This window comes from Pelodiscus sinensis, chromosome 4 (genome assembly GCF_049634645.1).
Source record: "Pelodiscus sinensis isolate JC-2024 chromosome 4, ASM4963464v1, whole genome shotgun sequence".
Lineage (NCBI taxonomy): Eukaryota > Metazoa > Chordata > Testudines > Trionychidae > Pelodiscus > Pelodiscus sinensis.
Window position 1 is genome coordinate 133276943 of NC_134714.1, and position 22339 is coordinate 133299281.

Here is a 22339-nt window from a genome sequence, read left to right on the forward strand (position 1 = left end):
AGGGTGGGGCCTCAGGAGAGGGAGCGGGAAGAGGCGGAGCGAAGGCAAGGCCTCAGGAGAGGGAGCGGAAAGAGGTGGAGCGAAGGCGAGGCCTCAGGGCAGGGAGCGGGAAGAGGCGGAGCGAAGGCGGGGCCTCAGGGGAGGGAGCGGAAAGAGGTGGAGCGAAGGCGAGGCCTCAGGGGAGGGAGCGGGAAGAGGCGGAGCAAAGGCGGGACCTCAGGAGAGGGAGCGGAAAGAGGTGGAGCGAAGGCGAGGCCTCAGGGGAGGGAGCGGGAAGAGGCGGAGCGAAGGCGGGGCCTCAGGGGAGGGAGCGGGAAAAGGCGGAGCGAAGGCGGGGCCTCAGGGGAGGGAGCAGGAAGACATGGCACAGTCACACGCAGCCTTTCAATACCCCCTGCCATCCTGGGATACCCCCCTCGCTGTACACAGCTTCTCACTACCCCCTCCGTGTCCCCAGGGCTACCTCCCTGATCACACACAGCCCCTAGCAATTCTGGGGCTGTCCTCTGGGCTACCCCCTGCCTGCACAGTCCCTTACAACCCCATCTCTGCACCCTGAGCTACCCTGGCCACACACGGTCTTTAGCTACACCCTCCCTGTACCCTGAGCTATTTTCAAACTTTCGGAGCTGCAAACCCCCCTCAACTTTGAGTTATAATTTTTGGTCGTGCTCCCTCCTCAAAGCAACACAGGCCGGGTGGCCTCCTGGGGTGGATCAGGGGAAGGTCCCCAGGTTACTAGCCCCAAATCTCAAAATAGAAGTCAGGCTACATCTATACCTGAGCGGCACCCCCTTAGCCCAGACTCCTATTGCCCCATTTCCCCCACTGGTCCTTGGAGTTTTTATGGCATGTCTGGGGGGGCTACTACCTAGTTTGAATTGCTAGAAATTTTACCAGGCGTCCCATATTCCCCTGAGGGAAATCAGCTCAGCCTAGCTGTAGTCACAGGAAAGTTTGAGACCTGCGGAGGTAAGACGGGCTGTCTCTCCCCCTCGGAGAGCTATGCCCAAACTTGTCGAGGAAAAGCATGAACAAGGAGAGACCCAACAGCTCTGATGCGGCCCTGCAAGGGGTGCCCAGTCCCAGGGGTCGTGGGGAGTGGGAAAGAAAAGCCAGCCCATCCCTGACAACTATGGGGGCTGATTTTTTTCAGGATTTGCCTCTTACCCTTTCCAGTGGCCTGGGCCAATTTCTCTGCCAACTGCCTCTGGTTTATCGATATCAGCGCCTCCACGGTCACCTCCAAGGCGTAATCCCCTTCGTAAGAGTCGGTCAGCTTCTTAGCAAGGTCAAGGACATCTGCTTTTTCTAGCTTCCCCCAGCCAATGGCTCGGTATCCCTCCTTCAGCTGCATTTCGGGCAGCTTGTGCTTGAACCTCTTCAGCTCCTCTTCCCCCAGGTCTTCCAGGGCTGCCAGCAGATGCTCCCTTGGGGTCTTCTCCATGCGTCCTCCTCAGAGGCCCACCGAGGCCTCGACACCACCAGGCTGGGGCAGAGCGAGCCAGGACACGGCTGCATGTAAGCAGAGGGCCCCTTTCTTCCTGCACTGCTGCCAAGCTGAAGAGTTGTTTGTTTAAAGGGCAAAACAGCGAGCTGCGAAAGCAAAAATGAAACCAGAACTCAAGAGAACTAGGCTGAAAGCAGCCCCATTCCCTCCACTCATCCTTCTCCTCCCACAAAGCTGGTGCTAGGCACTGTTGTAATATCCCCCCCGCAAATTCCAAAACCCACATCCGCTCCCTCCTCTCCATCCTTCCAGCCTGTGTGATAAATAAAAACAACTTTAAAAAAAAGAGCAGTCCTGTGGCACCTTTGAGACTAACAAAAGAACATATATAGTATCATAATCTTTCCTGGGCACAACCCACTGCCTTAGATGAGGTGATCATGAGTGAAAAAAACCCAATGGCAGATAGAGACGCTGAGGAGATGCATCATTGAGGAGATGCGGATTAAGAACTACTTAGAAAAGCTAAACATACACAAAACCATGGGTCCGGATTTAATGCATCCAAGGGTACTGAGGGAGTTGGCAAATGTCATTACAGAGCCTTTGGCCATAATCTTTGAAAACTCGTGCAGATTGGGAGAGGTCCCGGATGATTGGAAAACGGCAACTGTAGTGCCCATCGTTTAACAAGGGAAGAAGGACAATCCAGGGAACCAGTCAGCATTACCTCAGTCCCCAGAAAAATCATGGAGGGGATCCTCAAGGAATCCATTTTGAAGCACTCAAAAGAGGGGAAATTGATAAGAAATAGTTAGCATGGATTCACGAAGGGCAAATCGTGCCCGACCAATCTGATTAGCTTCTATGATGAGGTAACTGGCTCGGTGGACATGGGGAAGTCAGTGGATGTGATAGACCTTGACTTTAGCAAGGCTTTTCATACGGTCTCCCACAATATTCTTGCCAGCAAGTTAAGGGAGTATGGATTGGATAAATGGACAGTAAGGTGGATGGAAAACTGACTAGAATGTCGGGCCCAGCGGGTAGTGATCAACGGCTCGATGTCAGGTTGGCAGTTGGTTTCAAGAGCAGTGCCCCAAGGATCAGTTCTAGGGCCGGTTTTGTTCAACATCTTTATTAATGACCTGGATGAGGGGATGGATCGCACCCTCGGCAAGTTTGTGGATGACACTAAATTAGGGGGAGAAGTAGATACACTGGAGGGCAGGGATAGGGTCCAGAAAGACCTAGCTGGATGAGAGGATTGGGCCAAAAGAAATCTGATGAGGTTCAACAAGGACAAGTGTAGAGTCCTGCACTTGGGACAGAAGAATCCCAAGCATTGGTACAGGCTGGGGACCGACTGGCTAAGCAGCAGTTCTGCAGAAAAGGACCTGGGGGTTACAGTGGATGAGAAGCTGGATATGAATCAACATGAGTCCTTGTAGCCAAGAAGGCTAATGGCATATTAGGTTGCATTAGGAGGAGCATTGCCAGCAGATGCAGAGAAGTGATTATTCCCCTTTATTCTGCTCTGGTGAGGCCACATCTGGAGTATTACGTCCAGTTCTGGGCATCCCAATATAGAAAGGATGTGGACGTATTGGAGGGGGTCCAGTGTAGGGCAACCACAATGATTAGGGGGTTGGAGCATATGACCTAAGAGGAGAGGCTGAGGGAGTTGGATTTGTTCAGTCTGCAGAAGAGCAGAGTGAGGGGGGATTTGAGAGCAGCCTTCAACTTCCTGAAGGGAGGTTCCAAAGAGGCTGGAGAGAGGCTGTTCTCAGTGGTGGCAGGTGGCAGAACAAGGAGCAACGGTTTCAAGTTGCAGTGGGGGAGGTCTAGCTTGGATATTAGGAAAAAGTATTTCACTAGAAGGGTGCTGAAGCGCTGGGCTGGGTTCCCTAGGGCGGTGGCGGATTCTCCATCCCTAGAGGTGTTTAAGTCCTGGCTTGACAAAGCCCTGGCTGGGTTGATTGAGTTGGGATTGGCCCTGCCTTGGGCAGGGGGCTGGACTTGATGACTCCTGATGTCTCTTCCAGCCCTATGGTTCTATGATTCTAATCTGCTTTGTCTCTCTCATATGCAACTTTCTCATCATTGAGCGGGGGGGGGGGGGGGGGGAGAGGGAGGAGAAAAATGCATGTAGCTGTTTGGATTAACCAATAAGCTTAGTCTTATCAGTTAATCATTTAGACGACTGTGCACTAACATCCCTACCGTACAGCCACCCTCGCCTGTGAGTACACACACCAGAAGAGCTACTTTTTGACTGTTCTACAGCCCTCGGTGGATCACTGTGGACAATTTACTGTCATTAACGTTGGCTGGTGAGGAAAAATCCAGGGGGGTCAGATGTTTAGAAACACAGGGCTTTTTGATAGGCCACCAGCCACTCTGAATAATTAGGGTTTTGTCTACACTAGCCCCCTAGTTCGAACTAGGAAGGCTAATGTAGGCATTCGAAGTTGCAAAAAATATCCCGGGCTTCATTTGCATCTTCCCAGATGCTGCCATTTTTAAATGTCCCTTAGTCCGAACTCCATGCCTGCAGCTACACGTGACACAGAGTAGGTAGTTCGAATTTGGATCTCTAATTCGAACTACCGTTACTCCTCGTGGAAAGTGATGTCTGATTGCCTGCCTGAATTTGCCTAGATTCCAGCCTTGGATCTGGTTAGATCTTGCTTTGCTAAGTGGAGGAACCCATTGTTAAATATTTGTTCCCCAGATAGTACTTATAGACAGGGCTCCCATCAGACTCATCGGGTCCCTGGTCCAGGCAGCTTGGGGACTCAGCTCTGCATCCCAGAAGAAGAAGGGCTGAGACTAGCCTCCTCCAGGAAGCCCTCAGCGCCCTCCCGAAGGAGGAGTGTTGCTGTCCCCGAGTGCCTGCCCTCCCCATGCCCCGGGACCAGGAAGGCTGGAGTCATGTGTTGCCTGCCCTTCCCATGGTACTAAGGAGGTGGCTTGGCTCCTGGAGGCAGGGCCTGGACAGACAGGGTGGGGCTAAGGATGGGGTTGGGGGGACTTGCCAACTTTCATCCACTGCCCATGGCTGGACCCTTTCGAATTGCCAGGCCTATTGCCAGGCAGTTGACCCCTTTGGTTCATAGACTAATCAAATCACCCTCTAGCCTTCTCTTTATTAAAGTCAATGTGTTCATCTTAGTGTAGATCATGGTGCATTTAATGGGGCAGTAATGATCAATTGCTTCATATTATTCTGGCCTCCTACTAACTCTGGAATATTTTGTAACAAGTTCAAATTGCTGCTGTACTTCAGGCAGAGGAGGGAAATAAACATAAGTCTCTGATAGGCCAGGAAATTGCCCTCATTACATGTCTGCAGGATGGTCTAGCCTTCCCCCTAATACCTGGGGAAAAAAAGGCTTAGGCACCTGAGATGCTGGTAAACAGCAGAGCCCTGACAAATTCATAGCTGGAAATCAGAGCCACTTGCCTGTATGTGAAAAGTAAGTTTCTAGCCCTTATGGCTGTAGGAAAAGCTTCAAAATGTGACCCCCCCCCCCAGTGCATCCTAAAGGCTCACAAAGCAGAAGGCAAATGAAAAGAACTCAAATCTATTTTTTTTTCAAAATCTCATGATTAAAGCCAATATTATGATTTATGAAAAAAATAATGAGTAATACTGTCGCACCTTTAGGTACATCTACATTGCAGAGTTATTTCATAGAATCATAGGACTGGAAGGGACCTCAAGAGGTCATCGAGTCCAGCCCCCCGCCCTCAAGGCAGGACCAAGCTCCATCTACACCATCCCTGACAGATGTCTATCTAACCTGTTCTTAAATATCTCCAGAGAGGGAGATTCCACCACCTCCCTTGGCAATTTATTCCAATATTTGACCACCCTGACAGTTAGGAATTTTTTCCTAATGTCCAATCTAAACCTCCCCTGCTGCACTTTAAGCCCATTACTCCTTGTCCTGTCCTCAGTAACCAAGAGGAACAAAATTTCTCCTTCCTCCTTGTGACACCCTTTTAGATATTTGAAAACCGCTATCATGTCCCCCCTTATTCTTCTTTTTTCCAAACTAAACAAGCCCAGTTCATGAAGCCTGGCTTCATAGGTCATGTTCTCTAGACCTTTAATCATTCTTGTCGCTCTTCTCTGTACCCTTTCCAATTTCTCCACATCTTTCTTGAAATAACAAAGTGCGCATCATTACTTTGAAATACAGTCAAGCTGGAGGACTGCTTACTCCGACTCCTGTAACCCTAATTTCAAGAGGAGTAAGGAAAGTAGAAGAAAGAGTGTTCTTCCTTCCACTTCCTGCTGTGTAGACAGTGTCAAAAGCTGGGGTAAGCTATTTTGACTTCAGCTACACAATTGACATAGCTGAAGTTGCGTAGCTTAACTCGACTTTTGTCCTGCTGTGCAGACATGCCCTTTGAGACTAACCTATATATATATATATATACACACAAACCATGTCATAAGCTTTTGTGGGCAAAACCCACTTCTTCAGATAAAAGTGGAGAAAAAAGGGAAAACTTCCCCATGTACAACAGAAAAAGAAAGGAGAGAGGGAGGGGAAAAAAATCCATTCGTTGTAGTGCCGGTGCTAATCAGGCTAATGGAGTGGCCTGGAAGTGTTTCATACTTCTGATGTTGTTTGGGTGTTGAATATAACACCCAGCCAGTTCATGTTTTTACGCAGTCCGGAAGAGTGTCAAATTTGCATACAAAGGCCAGTTACATAAGAACATAAAAAAGGCCATACTGAGTCATACCATTCCTACCCATCCTGGCTAATAGCCATTGATGGATCTAACCTCCATGAATCTATCTAGCTCATTTTAGAACCCTGTTAAAGTCCTGGTATTCACCACATCCTCTGGCAAGGAGTTCCATTGGTTGACTATCCCCTCACTGATGCCCACCTGGGAGTCCTTCCTGCCAATCAATGGGCAGAGCTCTGGTGCAGGACCCCTGCACCTTGGTGACTTGTGAAAACGGGATGTAATGTCTGAGCTGCGACCAGCGACTAGAAACATGTCCAGGACCCCCAGCCAACAGGGAGGCCCTGGGAGAATGGGAGCCCCTTGTGCCCAGCCCTGCTCTGTCCACACACGAGCACTCCTACGAGGGAGTGGGGCCAGGGAGCTGGGACTTACCCCTCCCCGGCCACCTGCCCACTGCCCATGCTGGGGAGTGGAGAAAACCCCCAGAGCCAACCCTATCCTTGACCCATGCACTGGTTGGAGCAAACCCCATGCCCTGCCCCTATTTCCCTGGCAGGAGCACCGGGAGAGGAGACCCAGGAGAGGGTGCAGGCGGGCATGATGGGGAGGCCCCCCGGGAACTTTCTCCAGCCCTGCAAAGACATGAGGCGCCGGTGGCTACAAGCCTAGTTACCTCTCAGGGATCCTACTCGCCTGACAGCAGTTCCCAACTCGCAGAGACGCCGGCTGGATGGAGCCAGGGCTCCCTCTTGTGTTCTCTTCAGGGGAATCGTCCTCTTGCCAGACTTGCTTGGACCGGCTCTGTGGGGACTAACTGAGCCTCACACTGGCCAGCAGGCCCTCCGATGGCTCTCACAGCCACAGAGCAGGGAAACTCAGTTTCTTCTGCGGCTTCTAGGCTGAATTTTGTGACGTGCGGGTGGGGGGAGGAGAAGGAGTTGGTTGTCTTGGTGATATATAGCCACATGCTACCCCAATATTGGTGGGTGTGATGGGGTGTATCAACCCTGCACTGGCCAGAGGAGGTGGGGGGGGTGGAGAAGGCCCCTCCCTCAAGGCATGCTCCAGATGCAGCCCTGGTATAAAGGCCAGAGAAGCGGGTCAGTTTGGGCTGGCCGCTGGGGAGGGAAGGAGGGCCTGTCCCGGCTGGAGGAGTTGCAGCCTGAGGAGCAGCCCAGGCCAGAGGGAGCAGCAGCATGAGGAGGAGCAGTGACGGGAGGGGCGCAGCCTGACACCAAACCACACCCGACGCTGCCAGACGGGGGTAGGAAGTAGCCCAAGGGCAGGGAATCAGACGGTGACCCGGGGGGCTTGAAGCGTTTCGGAAGGGTTCCCCGCTGAGCTGGTGGTTGGGCCCTGGGCTGGGACCCAGTGGAGAGGATGGACCCGGGTCCCCATACCCCACCCCTGTGACCCCAAGAGGGGGGAACACACACAGTTGGATAGACTAGGCCACCGGGCCTGACTGTGAGTAACTGGGCCGAGGGGCCCGACTGCCCCAAAAGAAGGGGTTTTGTTTGGGGTCTCAGGCCTGGACTGACCCAGAGGCTGCGACTGTTTGCAGACCAAGCCGCTAGGGACTGCGAGCGAGGGGCTGGTCTGCGGGGTGTCACCCCTCAGAAGAGACACGGGACCCGAAGCCCCATCACAGGGGGGACCATGAGAAATTTCAACCTGCCCAAGGACAGGAAACGTTAGCGGGACCCCTGGAGCTTTGCCAGACCCAGAATGTCTGTCGGGGCTCAGGAGACGCAGGCGACTCTGGATAATGAGGCAAGTGCTGCCGGGGGTTCAGACCACCCAGCCGTGACTCCATCGAAAGCAGCCGCTCGCAGTGAGCGGATAAAGCACCATTCTGACAGCGTTTCTGTGACTGTACAGGAGCGGACGATACACGGCCACATGCTGGCGCCAGATGTAGCTTTTAGAGGCAGACCTGTTGTAACCTGGCATCGCAACGGAGCCACGCTGGGGACTAACCCACCCTCAAGCATGGCTAAGCCGTGTCCACACTGCCCACGCTACCGGGGCTACGCTGGTATGGCTCCTACTGATCAATCACCGCAGGGCCGACAGCCACGACGGGCCCCGGGACTAAGTGGGGGATGGGCCCAGCTCCATGCCCCAGAAGGGGCGGGGCTTTGGATGGAAGGGGCGGGGCTAAAGGTAATCAGTCTTTAGCACTGGGAAGGTCTCAGCACCCTGCTCACCCACCCCCCCACCCTTTCACCGTCGTGGTGGCAGCAGCTGGAAACTCCAGTCCCCTTTGACCTGGGATAACTGCCCCCTGTTGGCGGGCCTGGTACATTGTATCATCAGTGGCTTTCCCCTGCTTTGTGCTGGGCCGAGGGGACACCAATCTCTTCTACCGACCCTACTGTCCACAACGTGTGTTCCCAGGAGTTCAGCACGCGTACGCCAGAATAAAGCCGTTCTGCAGACTGTCCCTTCCGCGTAAGGCCACTCGCGTACACTAAGCCCCCCACATCTTAGCGTGAGCTGGGCAACGCTTTGGCTAAAGCAGACAGACAACGGTTCATGTCAAGACAGCTCATGGCTTCCTCATAGCAACAGAAAGGGAGTTCCCCTCCCAAACCGTTTTATCCTGGGAGGGCTCTTCACGCCCCGTGCTACCTAGATGACATGTGCTCAGAGCTAGGACACCGGCGCCTCGCCGGCGTAGTAAGGAGTCGATGTTCTTACTTTCAGTCTCCATTTGAAAGCTGCAAATTGTACCTGAGTTTGCTGTAGTTCCCACCGATCACAAAACATACACCGGGGCAAAGCCACGGGTGGGTCTCCGTGGACCATGGCTCACCCAGTTTGATTCCAGACTCCCCCTCCCCCAGCACCCACCCTGGCACTCCGGCCTGGGCACAGGATCAAAGCATGGGGGCTAACCCCCGTCTGCCCGATGATCCATCTGGTGAAAGGGACAAGGATGCCAAGGCTTACCCTGCTCTGTGCCAACACTCTAGTTAGAAAGCTAGGCAATGATCCCTCTAATCTTTTCCATTCATGTGCAGAATAAATTTTGCTCTATGCGCCGAGGCAGATGCACATGTGCACCACTAGAAGAGACAAAACCCTCTCTGGGTGCTTGGCTAATCTGCTAGGTAGCATTGGAATCTCTCGAGTGGTCGTGCAAGCGCCCAGCTTACAGGGAACACAGATGCTGGAGTTTATCCTGTCTGCTCCAGCTGGGAGTACAACACAGGTTTACTTCCCCATCCTTCCGGTCCTGATCCCTCTTCCCCTCATTTTTGCCCATCCACTCAAAAGTGGAGCCCATCCTTCTGGCTACGCCATTGACATATACACTTAAAAAGAGCATTTAAACAGCAGAAGTTACCAATTGTTCTACGGGATCGAATGCACCACTACTTCAATGGAATTTGTCCACCCCTTGTTATTTCATTTTGAAGGATTCCTCCAGGCTCTGCAGGGCCTGCTCTTGAGTGATCTTTTCCCAGTCCCTTGGGAGCGCCGCTGGTTTAGCCTTATACGCTTTGGCAAATTCTCCATTGAACTCCTTAAACACAAACTTCCAGTATTCAGAAGTGTTGATGTCGGGATCTGGCTGGATGCGCCAGTAAGGGAAAATTGCACGATACTCTTTAAAAGGATGGTCCTCCCATTGTGTCTCTGGGCATCGGAACGTGCCGCTGGAATGCACAGCAGTGGTGCATATTTTACAAATGAGTTTATTTGTTTTCAGCCTGTGGTATTTCCCTAACCCTTGAGGCCGATGCACCGATGCAAAATGTTCGGTATGGTCGGTGCCTACCGCCTCGCAGGGCACTTTGCAGAACGGACACTGCTTCCCACAGCCAAACACTCGCTTGAAGATCTCATCCTGCGGCTTCACTGACAGACGGGAGAGTTTAGACCTGATTTCCAAATGGTTAAACTCAGCTAAGATTTGGGACTCCAACTCCGAAAGGAAAGTGTGAATGAAAGCGGCAAATTTCTCTGTGTTAACGGTGTTTATAAAGCGTATCCCCACTAAGCCGTCCTTGGAAATGACTAGGTCTTTCTGCAGCACTTGGCAAAAGTTGTCAAGAAAGGCCATGGTCGAATCCGTCTGATCTTTGGAGTTTTCCAGCACACGCTGGACTTTCTCTATTGCTGCAGAGAGAATCTCTCTCTCCATATTTTCCAGGCTTTTCTGCTCACGATAGTGACCAAACAGGTGTCCCTCTATCTGAGCTTTCACAAAACCTGCATAGTTTTCAATATATTTCAAATAGTTGGGAAAAGAATTTTCCTCCAACAATTTTTTGTGTGTGGTAAATTGGAAGACGCCCCGGCTGGTGTAATTGATGGACTGTCCACTTCTGAGAATGTCATCTGCTATGGCTATTCCTAGCCTCTTGTTGAGGTAGTCCACCAGGGCGGGCTTCAGACACTGGTCACAGAAATCCCTGGCTCTCTTCTGACTGACCTCTTTGTCTGAGTAAAGATCTTTCAGGATGGAGAAATACTGAAGTTTAAGTTTCTTCAGATTTTGGTGAGGGTCTGTTTCTCTCATAAAACAATCATAGATCTTCTGAAATGCTCTAGCAGCTTCTCCCAGTACGTGCCGCTTCAGGTCAACTTCAAAGCAGTCACTCATGTGAAGTTCTGAAACGTCCCCCTGTTGGAGTCTCTCGTTGATCATACCCAGCAATTCTCTGCAGTAGACTTCATTGTAGTTGGCTGTAGAATTTGCTTTCTCCTCAATGTAGGCAAGGCACTGGCGCATTAACGACATAGCGATTTCCTCTGCTTTCTGCCACTTTTCCTTTGTGAACAGTTCCTTCACTGTTGTGGACCACGACAAATCTAAATACTCCTTCTTCATTGAGAAAGACTTTATGGTGTAATGCAGCAAGATCCCGGCGTCTTGGTGCATCAGTTTTCCTCGATGCTCCAGGTCCTCTTCCAGCAGGCGTTGCATCTCTTGAAAGATCGGTCGTTTCACTGAAGAAAACAACATGGATTCGGATAACACCTCCCTCCACATGGCCTGGAATTCCCTCTCCAGTTGCTCGTTGCTCAGTTTCTCCCCACGACTCCTGCAGTTTTCCAGCAGCTTGCCTAATTCTTGTTCGATTATTTTCCTGAACTCCGCCTCGCTGTGGTAATACTTTCCCAGGCGCTTTCGTCTGTTCCGGGCCCTCTCCAGCAGGTGGTGCGAGTAATTGTCAAACACAGATGATGACCTTCTTGTGTTCCTGATGAAATCTTCCTTGAGCTGTACCAGGTGTGTGCCCGATGCGCCACCTTCGATATATTTTTTGAAACACTCCAAGATTTTGTCTTCTTCATGCCGCAGTTTCTGCTTGGTTTCCCGGCTTATCTGGGTGAGGCGCTCGGTGTCCAGTTCATCGGGTGCCTGGTTCTGGAGGAAAGTTTGTTGCTCACACAAGCAGAGGTGCATCTTCTTCTGGAACTCCCATTCCAGTTCAGAAAACTTCATTGATGCTTTGTTATAGGCCTCGGTGGCGAGGGGATTTCTAAAGCTGAAAATGAAGTTCTCATGCTTGAGCGCATTCCACAGGCTCCTGAGCCATTCGCTCAACTGGGGAAGGTTTTTGAGAGGAATCCCACCGGATTGGATCCGGATTAATTCCAGCAGGTGATTCTTCAGCTTCCCCACGCTCTTACTGTAGCCAGGGTTCACAGGCGCCATGGGAGGGACTCCGTGCCAGAGGTCGGAGATGTGCCAATTGTGTGTTTCTGGATCATAGTTCACAATATCCGAGAAGGTCACTTCTTTGCCTGGTTTTTCCATCCTTCGTGAACGTTTGGTTATTTCATCCAGCTGTTCTAGGACGTCTTCCCAGTCCCGCCTGTTTTGTCCATGTGCCAACACATCACTGACATTTTGATGCACAAACAAACACTGCGGGTTTTGCCCAATTTCCTTTATTCTGAGGAAGGCATGGACCACGAGTTGCAGAACAGTCTTCATGTCGGTGGCGTTCTCCATGTTGACGATGACAATGTCACTCAGTCCAACCACCAGCGTGGCCAGCTCGTTGTCGTGTTCACAGCCGTCCTCCAGCTTGGCCAGTTCGGGGGCTTTCAAGCCTCCTGTGTCTATCACCAGGAGGAAATCACAGGCCAGGTCCTGCTGAAAGGTCTCTGCCACTTGGATGAGCGACATGAAGGCTCCTCGTGTACGTTGGCTGCTGCTCACTGCGAACTGCAGGCCGAACATGGTATTGAGGAGGGTGGATTTCCCAGTGCCCTGCCCCCCCAGCACCGATAGAACCAGCATCCTGGACCTTCCCCCCAGCTTGGCATGGAGCTGAGCCAGAACATCAGTCACCCACTGCAGCGGGATGTTGGAGGCATCTCCATCGATCAGCTCCATGGGAAACCCTTCCAGCATCAGCTCAGCGGCAATGCCGGGGAGGTGGGTGAACCGTCTTTGGCTTTTTGCCATTTTGCCTTCTTTAACCATCGCGTGTTCTGCCTGATAGAACTGCGCCAACTCCCGCAGGAAATGCTCCGCCCCTAGGGAACCAGCCGGGATTGCGTCATCCTCTTCCCGTGTAGGTGGGGCACCTGGAGAAGCACGACCCGGAGCTTGTAGCCTGGGACGTTCATCCTTAGCCATGAGCTCCAGCATCAACTTCAGCTCTCGGAGGAAGCGATGTTTTCCTGCGGGATTCAGCGGCTCCAGTCCGTTGACAAACGTCCTCAGCCCAGCGTGAAGCTCGCAGTTATTCTGCTGGGTGCGCAGCTCCGCTAGTTTCCCTCTCAGCTGCGATTTGTAGTCTTCAGCAGGGACAGCGCCTTGGTCTCTCATTCGGCACAGCTCTCTTTCGACTTCCGTCACGGCCTGCCAGAGAGCTCCTTGGAGTTTCAGCATTTCTGTCTGGCAAGTCGCCACGTGTGCGGTGATTTCTCTAGCCCACGTCCTTGCACTCTGACACTCCTCGCAGTCCTCATCCACCTGCACACCTAACTCTCGTGCAGTCCTAGCCAGCACTTCCATAGTGACGCTCTTCTGGGAGGAGTCCATTACACTGCGTATTGAGCGCTGGAGAATCTCCACTAATTCTGTCCCATTTGTGTCGTGGCTTCTCTCCAGCACGTTCAACTTGTTCAGTTTCAGCACTGGGGCTAACGTATCGAGGGAACGCAGAGTTTCACTGCGTGTCTCAGCCAGGGCGCTGAGGATGAAGTAGTATTGAGTGGTGGATCCCTGCAGGGAGGAGAGCAGGACGCATTCTCTCTCACCGATGCTCTCGGTAACGATGAACACCGCTGAGGAGATCTCCGTTAAAAATCTGAACTGCAGCTGGTGCGACTCGATGTCCCCGCGCAGGTTTGTAATCACGACGGGCTCAGGGAAAAGATCCGAATTCTCCCGCCCGGCAGGGAAGTACCAGGCAATCTCGACCAGCCCGTCAGCGATTTCCCGCCGGACGTTCCCAGACTCCATATCCCGATGCACAAAGAAGTCGTGGTGCTGCTGGGCGGGGCTGAGAACCTCGTTGAGGAGCTGGGACTTGGAGAAGCTGCAGCTGCCCAGCCGCACAAAGGAGACGGTTGGCATTGGGGTGAGCACCAGGCTCTCCTCCCTGAACCCTCGGCTCTGTGCCAGGGAGTGCGGCCGCCACCTCCTCACAATGTCCCGCATGGCCCACAGCAGCTGGGTGCACCTGGGGGAGTCGAGGGCGGGCAGCAGCAGAGGCAGGGCAAACTGGCACATGGACATTCTGGACAGGATCTCCTGCTGCAGGAACCCGTCTGAGCAAAGCAGCACGGCGCAGAGAACGTCCAGGGGGTGCAGGGAAGCCCTAGAGTCCGTGTTGCTATGAGGAAGGATCTCACCACCCTCGCCTTCTCCCTCGTTCTCCTCACGGCCGGCTTGGTCACCAGATCCTCCCTGCCCGAGGCTCGTGTTTCTGGCCGCCCCATCCAGAGCCAGGACCTTCCTGAGGAAATGCCACGGTAAATCCCCTACGGCCCGAGGAGTCCTGCTCTGCAGACTTTCTGGGTTGATTTCCTGGAGATCCCTCAGCTTCATCTTCCTGCTTCTGTACGGCTCCATCTTCAGCCGGGACAGGACGTCCTGGGTCGCTCCCCTTCTCTCTGCAGGAAGAGATAAAAATGTGAGTAGGTTTCGCAACTGATTTTTATTTATTTTGTTTACAATTTTTTTTTTTACAGTGAGCGCTGGTGTAGACTGTGAGTAGTGAAAATTTTAGGCCCCCACTTTTTAGTGAAAGAGAGGGGAAACTCCTAAAAGATATTGGAGCATGTGTGGGTGAAGAAATGATCTGTGAAGGTAAACTTCTCAGTTCTAGTCCGTAGCCTCTTCAATTCCTGGAAATCTGTCCTGTGTCCTTTCTGCACATTTAGGATGCGTCTAGACTACATGGCTCCATGCAAATTAGTTTATTCGGCATAGTCAAAGAATTTCACAAGGCATACCGGAGCAGTCGACAAAGACTTCCTTTGTCGACCGCGCAGCGTCTAGACTATCGCGCTGTGTCGGATCAGCTGATCATTGGCACAGCACGGCAGCCATGTTTATTTTAACGAAGAGGAGATTAAATTTACATGGCTCCGTTCACGGAGCCGTATAGTCTAGACACCCCCTTAAAGAAACCAATCTACCCACCCGCCCATCAAAGCAACAACCCCAATCTAACAAAATAAACTCTTTGTTCTAGAGTCTTCAAGTGTGGGCAGTCCCCTGTTTTCTACTGAGCTCACGTTTCTCTATGTCTCTAACGATTCGCAATAACAGCGCTCCTACACTCTTTCCTCCCTTCTACAAGGACAGTCACAGCAGCAATCCTTTTAGGCCGTACCGGACAGACAGTGCTTTGCGACTTGAGCTGTGAAATGTGAAACTTGTGCCTAATTCTGCATCATCTAGGCGCTTCTATTTGCATCCAACTGGTGGAGAAGTGAGGTCGTACAAACAAGGAGTTTTGCTTGCTCAGGTGGTTTCTCCATGCTTGACTCACTAATTGTTGTTAAAGACGGACATTTTAGCAGCTGCCAAACACCTCTTGTTGTGCTCACTTTATAGCTATCTGTTTGGGTTAATGACATCTTTACGTCTTTATAAGGAGGTGATTTTCAAAACCACCTAGAAGATCTTGGGGTTAGCTTGTGGAAGTGGCTCACAGATGTGAGATGTAACAGAACAATCAGTATGGATCAAAACCTTGCCTGGAGCAGGTGGGGCTTGAAGCAGGGTAGGTATCAGGTGGGCTGGGGAGATAGGAAGCCTTTCCTACTAAGCCAAAAAGAGGAGTTACTCCTCAGCTCAGGCATGGGGGGAGGCGTGAGATCAGGGATCCAGAAAATCCACCCCTCCAGTGTCGGTTGACTGTTGAGAAGTAGACAAACAGGCTTGGACAGAGATAAAGTTAGTTTCCAAGGAATAACGGGGCACTTGCTTCCACCAGTACAGACTTTGTCGTAACTTTGCCTAATCCAAGCTGAGCTAAGAATTCTCCCAGGCCCACTGTAGCCCAGTTGGCTAATCAGTGCTGACTTGTTTTGATTCATTTGGACCCTAAGGTGAGAAATCAGAGAGACGGAGAGGTGTAGTCTAGACACATCCTTTGACAGCAACAAGATTTTTTCATAAACAGACAGGAGGGCTGTGTCTAAGCTGGCCAGTTTTTCCGGAAAATCAGCCACTAAACAAAAACACATAAAATATAAAACCTGGCTCTGAAGCAAAGACAAAGATTACCCCAAAAATACAAATGTATGCCTAAAATGTAAGAGCTTTCTGGAACCTTCCTGTAAACTCCTGATATGCCTAAGGTATATGGAGAATTAAGTCCTTTCTCTTGAGGCCGCATCTACGCTGGCAGAGAAAATCGATGCCAAATACACAACTCAAGGTACATGAATTGCATGGCTGGAGCTGACATACCTTGCATTGATTTTCTGGGGTGACCCCATAATGGGAGGTTGAATGGCAGAAACTCTCCCATTAACCTGGTTTACTCCTTGGGATTAACTCTCCCATTAACCTTACCTTACCGGCGCTGCTGGGGGTGCCCTCAGCATTTGATTTAGTGGGTCTTTGATAGACCCACTAAATCAAACCCTGGAAGATCCATCACCAGAGCAGCCAAATCCTCTGGTGAGCAGGAGAGATGGCTTTAGGCTCACACACACACACAGATAAAACAAAGCAAAGGCTATGCAGGGAAAGCTCACAGGTACAACAGTCGGAAAAGGGGGTATATTCCTCCAGCTGTTGTTTCTTACCAGATCCTGTGGTGTTTGTCAATCTGTCTGCAAGGCCGTGCTGGTTGATGGCCCTCTGCAGCTCCATAGTCACCTCCTTCCTGTTGTCAGGCTTGTCTCTGGGCTCTGCCCCTTGCAGTGTGCTCCAGATGTTTCCAGAACCATCTTGTGACTGACGGTCACTCCCTTTGGATGCAAACGCCTCGAACTCTTGGCCCGGGTCGTCCAGGGTTCCCAGCAGGGGGTCTCTCACCGTCTTCTCCATGCTGTTTCCTCCCCCGGCAGAGCGCAAGCTCACAACACAGCTGCTGTGCGGCAAACAGGAAATTTGGCAAAAACTCTTCCCAGAAACAAGGCAAAAATGAAACCAGACTCGCTCTAGGGCAGGCTGCATGGAGCAGCCCTCCCCTGCCCCCATCACGCCCCTCCCACACCGCTTCTCCACACACAGTGCAAGGGGCCAGGGCTGGGCACGTTGCTTCTCCCCCTCCGCAATCCACAGCCGGGATCCGGCCTGCCGAGCGTTTCTCTGCAGCCCGCCCCGCTGACGGGCAGAGTTACAGCTGGCAGCGTGTTCTGCTGACCCTCCCCTGCTGCGCTCCGCCTCCAAATTCCCTTGCTGCTGTGCAGAGGGCTGGGAAGGGGGTGCTGTCCCCTGGCTCCTGTACCCCGTTTCTGCAGAGTGGGGGACAGGGAGAGGGAGACACACGGCGGGGATGCAGAGCTGGGCAGCTTTGCCTCTCCGCTCTGTGTGCTGCACACGCTCAGTCGGTGACACAAGGTCTGTCCCGCACACACAGTGTCTGTTTCACACTCGCACACTCTCTCTCTCCTAGGGCCGCCAGGGGTCCAGTTTTGAACCCGACACTCTGGCATTGGAGGGTTCTGTCCGGGAAACAAATTGAGAAAATACCGGACGTATAAAATGTCGGGTATTTTCTAATTAGGTCAGTTTAGTATGATTAGGAGTATCAGTACGGAGCTGCGAACTGGCTGGCTGGTGGACATGCTCACGCTGCGTCGGTGTGTCTACCGGCCAGGCAGTATGCGGCTATGTGGGGTGGGATATGGGGGAGAATGAAATCCCCGGGGCCGGACTTGCTCGTGCTTCGCTGGGATCATGCACAGGCCTGGTCTGGACTCACCCTGGTGCAGACACACACACAGTCCTGGTCTGACACACCCTGGTTCAGAAACACACACACAGGCCTGGTCTGGACACACCCTAGTGCACACACACACAGGCCTGGTCTGGACACACCCTAGTGCACACACACACAGGCCTGGCCTGACACACCCTAGTGCAGACACACACACACAGGCCTGGTCTGGACACACCCTAGTGCACACACAACAGGCCTGGTCTGGACATACCCTAGTGCACACACACACAGGCCTGGTCTGGACACACCCTAGTGCACACACACACAGGCCTGGTCTGACACACCCTAGAGCAGACACACACACAAGCCTGGTCTGACACACCCTAGTGCACACACACACAGGCCTGGTCTGGACACACCCTAGAGCAAACACACACACAGGTCTCGGCTGACACACCCTAGTGCAGACACACACACAGGCCTGGTCTGGACACACCCTAGTGCAGACACACACACAGGCCTGGTCTGACACACCCTAGTGCAGACACACACACACAGGCCTGGTCTGACCCACCCTAGTGCAGACACACACACAGGCCTGGTCTGGACACACCCTAGAGCAAACACACGCACAGGCCTGGTCTGGACACACCCTAGTGCAGACACACACACAGTCCTGGTCTGGACACACCCTAGAGCAGACACACACACAGAGGCCTGGTCTGGACACACCCTAGAGCAGACACACACACAGTCCTGGTCTGGACACACCCTAGAGCAGACACACACACAGTCCTGGTCTGGACACACCCTAGAGCAGACACACACACAGAGGCCTGGTCTGGACACACCCTAGAGCAGACACACACACAGGCCTGGTCTGACACACCCTAGTGCAGACACACACACAGGCCTGGTCTGACACACCCTAGTGCAGACACACACACAGGCCTGGTCTGGACACACCCTGGTGCAGACACACACACAGGCCTGGTCTGACACACCCTAGAGCAGACACACACACAGGCCTGGTCTGACACACCCTAGTGCAGACACACACACAGGCCTGGTCTGGACACACCCTAGTGCAGACACACACACAGGCCTGGTCTGACACACCCTAGTGCAGACACACACACAGGCCTGGTCTGGACCCTCCCTAGTGCAGACACACACACAGGCCTGGTCGGTGCCCAAAAGTCGGCTGACGTGGCTAAGGGCTGCTCCCTGCCCCACACACACGCCTAGCGACGCCGAACGCGCCCGGGTGTGAAATTGTTCCATCGACCCAGCCCCCAGCCCCGGGGGAGGTGGGTTTTTGCCGTGGCGGAAGGACCCTTTCGTCGCAGTCGGAAGCGCCTAGGCTCTGGCTTTAGAGATGGCGAATGGAGCGCGGGGGTCATCTGGCCGGGAGTGTCGGCTGTGGGGTGGCAGGGGTGGGCAGGCCCTGCTCCGAGTGGCTGGGGCAGGCCAGCCAGCGGCTGAGGGCAGCTGGGGAGTGCAGGCCGGAGCTCACGGGGGTTTGGCTGGGGCTCCTCTAGCCACGGGGTGCAGTGTGGGGGTCCAGCGGGTGAGGGGAGGTAGAAGGGGGGTAGGGGTATGGCTTGGGGGTAGGGGCCGAGCGAGAGCTCGGCCTCTCCGAAGGGGGGTCCGTGCGCTGCCCCAGCCAGGCTGACTCGACATTGGCTGCACCTCGTGAGGCGTTTGAGAGCCAGTTGGCTTCAACAGGGACCCCTGAGCCATCCCCTGAACCCCGAGTGGGACTGGGCGCAGCACCATTGCAGGGACTGAGAACTTGACTTGGAGACGGTTTCGCTAGGTCAGTCGGTGGAGCCCCGAGGGGGGCTGTGGCTGCACCAGAAATGGGTGGCTGCCCTCATTTCCTTGAAGGGGCCTTGAGCTGAAGAAGAGGGAAACTGAGGCAGGGGGGCTGCAGCACGTCCTTGGCCCACAAGGGGGGGCTACAGAGGTGGTCAGCCTTTGCTCTCCGGGGGGCTCAGAAATGCCGGCTGGACAGAATGTTAAGGGTACAAAGTTGGGCCCGTTTCCCATGGGGGGGAGGGGAGAAAGTGCAGCCATCTGTATTCCCCCCCTAGAACTCCTCCCCCCAAACCCTTCCTGCGCTTCTCCAGCAGGCCAAGCAAGGATGCCGGGCTGCTCCCCAATCAAGGGAGAAACCCAGAACTCCCCTCCTTCCCCAGGCTGCCCCCAGCCAGGGAAAAGGGGCGCCAGACTCTCACTCCCCTCCTGATGCGACTGCTTCTGGGGGGCAAGGAAAGAGCCAGGCTGGGTAAGGAGAGCAGCTGGGTATCCGTGTCCTGGCCTCCCCACCCAGGGGTCTCTGCTGAGTCTGCCCCCTGCAGCGTCCACTCCCAACCAGCTCCCTGCCTTTCCGGATCAGTGGCCCCCAGATTACTCCCTAGCCATGTTTATGGAAGGGATGTACGAGCACCGATATGCATCACTCGATGCTTTGGACAAAGTCCCACAGGTAACCTCTCGACCAGCGGCTGGGTCTGCACCTCTTCCGTAGGTTGTTTGGGAGGAATGTAGAATGGTTCAGAACAAAGAACTGGAAGGGAAACACGCCAAGGTAAATGTGGCAGCCAATGGAACAGAACGGGACAGATTTTGCTCAGTGAACAGGACACGATTTTGCTCAGATTAAAACGGAGACGCTTTTTCTCAGACATTTTCCCACCTCGCATAGTCTCAGCGAATCAGGGAACCGTAGGACTGGAAGCGACCGCGAGAGGTCATCGAGTCCACGGCAGGACCAACATCATCCCTGACAGGTGTGTGGCTAACCTGCTCCCCCGAGATGTGGATTCCACAACCACCCTGGGCAACGTATTCCAGTGTGTCACCACCCTGACAGGTAGGATGTTTTCCCTAATGTCCAACCTAAACCTCCCTGGCTGCAGTTTAAGCCCATGGCTTCTTGTCCTGTCCTCAGAGGCCAAAGAGAACAATTTTCCCCCTCCTTCTTGAAACACCTTTTTAGATACTTGAAAGCTGCCCTCTCAGTCTTCTCTTTTCCAAACTAAACAAGCCCAATTCTTTCAGTCGTCCTTCCTAGCTCATGATTTCTACACCCTTAATCACTTGTGTTGCTCTTCTCTGGGCTCTCTCCAATTTCTCCACATCCTTCCTGAATTTCCAGACAGCCTGCAGGCCACATGGGTGGGGGTGCTAGATGCTGGGGGCAGCCCCAAGAGCCTTGTCTCCCCCCCCAAACAGTCTGCAGGCTGTGAAGGATGTTGGGGGCCACCCCCAGACAGCCTGCAGGTCATGGGGGGGTGCTGGAGGAGCAGCAGCCTCTGGAGCCTTGTTTCCCCCCCCCCCCCAGCAACCTAGGAGTAACAGGGGGGGCCCTGGCCTCTGGGAGTTGACAGCAGAGCAGCCGTCTCCTCATCACCACAGGCAGCCCTGGTAAGCCTCCTCCCCCACTTTCCATCCCTCTGCCCTGCATCCCGCACCTCCCACCTGCCTCGACTTCTGCACCCCCTGTCCCTGCCCTGCTGGGATCTAGGCAAACTCAGGCTGCGGATAAGACCTACACGGTGAGCGCGATGAAATTCTACTGCCTGTGCTGAGCAGGACGACCCACGGGCCCTCCCAGCCTTGGGACCTCTGAATTACCCAGAGAGGCCTGTCCAAAAGCCCTCGGAGTCTACAAAGCTGACCCCCTGGATTTTTCCTGGCCAGCCACTGTTAATCTCCATCAATTGCCCACAGTGATCCACCCAGGCCTGTCTACCAGCGACTCAGTAGCAATTTACGGTGTGTACACACAGGCGAGGGCGGGTGTATGGGAGGAACAAAAGGCACAATCCATTCCTCACCCTGTGCTTTGAACAGCTTGACAGCTTCCTAGCCCCGCATGCCCTGCCTGGGTTTCACCCCGCGCCCTTCCTTCCATGGGATGCGAACGGGAAGCATTTCCCACTTCTTACCAAGCAGGACGGAGATGAACAGATACACCCCTTGGCTCAGGTTCAAAACTTGGGCTTCGACTTAATATTTTCCCTTAAAAAACCAATTCCCTTCCTTTCCTCTGGGCTGTGTCTAGACTGGCCAGTTTTTCTGGAAAATCAGCCGCTTTTCCGGAAAAACTTGCCAGCTGTCTACACTGGCCGCTTGAATTTCCGCAAAAGCACTGACTTCCTACTGTAAGAAATCAGTGCTTCTTGCAGAAATACTTTGCTGCTCCCGTTCGGGCAAAAGTCTTTTTCCGAAAGACTTTTGCGCAAAAGGGCCAGTGTTGTCAGCAGAGATTTCTTTTCCGCAAAAAAGCCCCGATGGCGAAAATGGCGACCGGGGCTTTTTTTGCGGAAAAGCGCGTCTGGATTGGCCACAGACGCTTTTCCACAAAAAGTGGTTTTGCGGAAAAACGTCCTGCCAATCTAAACGCTCTGTTCCGAAAATGCTTTTAACAGAAAACTTTTCTGTTAAAAGCATTTCCAGAAAATCATGCCAGTCTAGACGTAGTCCTGGAGTTTTAGCCTTGAACATGGACGTAAAAAAACTCACCAACTTCCAGACTTTCCTTGACTCTCCATCACATGGACATAAATCAGGAGTCGAGTCCATAAAATCGGCGGTGAAAACTTGCGTATCAGAGAGACACAGCAGGTTGCTTCTCCTCAGTGTGTGTCTCCTGCAGAAAGTGAGGAGAAGAGGAGAGGGAGAGACAACCCGGCGGGCAGGCTGGCAGGATGGAGAGGAGGGAGCGGACGTGGGTTTTGAAATCTGCATGGGGGATATTACAGCAAAGCCCAGCCGGCGTTGCAGGAAGAGGCAGCGGAGAGGAAGGAGGGGGGTTGCTGTCAGCCGAGTTCCGTCGAGCTCT

The 22339-nt window shown here is 53.2% G+C and overlaps 1 protein-coding gene across 3 annotated transcripts; it reads right to left on the bottom strand.

Annotated features, from left to right (window-relative positions):
* Positions 1-1455: 1455 nt before the first annotated feature.
* Positions 1456-22214, bottom strand: LOC102454697 (up-regulator of cell proliferation-like). Of its 3 annotated transcripts, XR_012903725.1 has the most exons (4): positions 22021-22214; positions 16406-16692; positions 9516-14254; positions 1456-1596 (listed from the first exon to the last, which is right to left on the bottom strand). XR_012903725.1 is itself a non-coding variant. In XM_075928641.1 (3 exons), the coding sequence occupies exons 1-3, from the start codon at positions 22047-22049 to the stop codon at positions 9573-9575; spliced, it is 4995 nt and encodes a 1664-aa protein (XP_075784756.1). In that variant the 5' UTR covers positions 22050-22214; the 3' UTR covers positions 7226-9572. The 3 variants fall into 3 exon arrangements, 2 of the variants coding, with proteins under 2 accessions (XP_075784756.1, XP_075784755.1); XM_075928641.1 differs by lacking the exon at positions 1456-1596 and having other exon boundaries at positions 7226-14254; positions 16406-16689; XM_075928640.1 differs by lacking the exon at positions 1456-1596 and having other exon boundaries at positions 7226-14254.
* Positions 22215-22339: the final 125 nt, after the last annotated feature.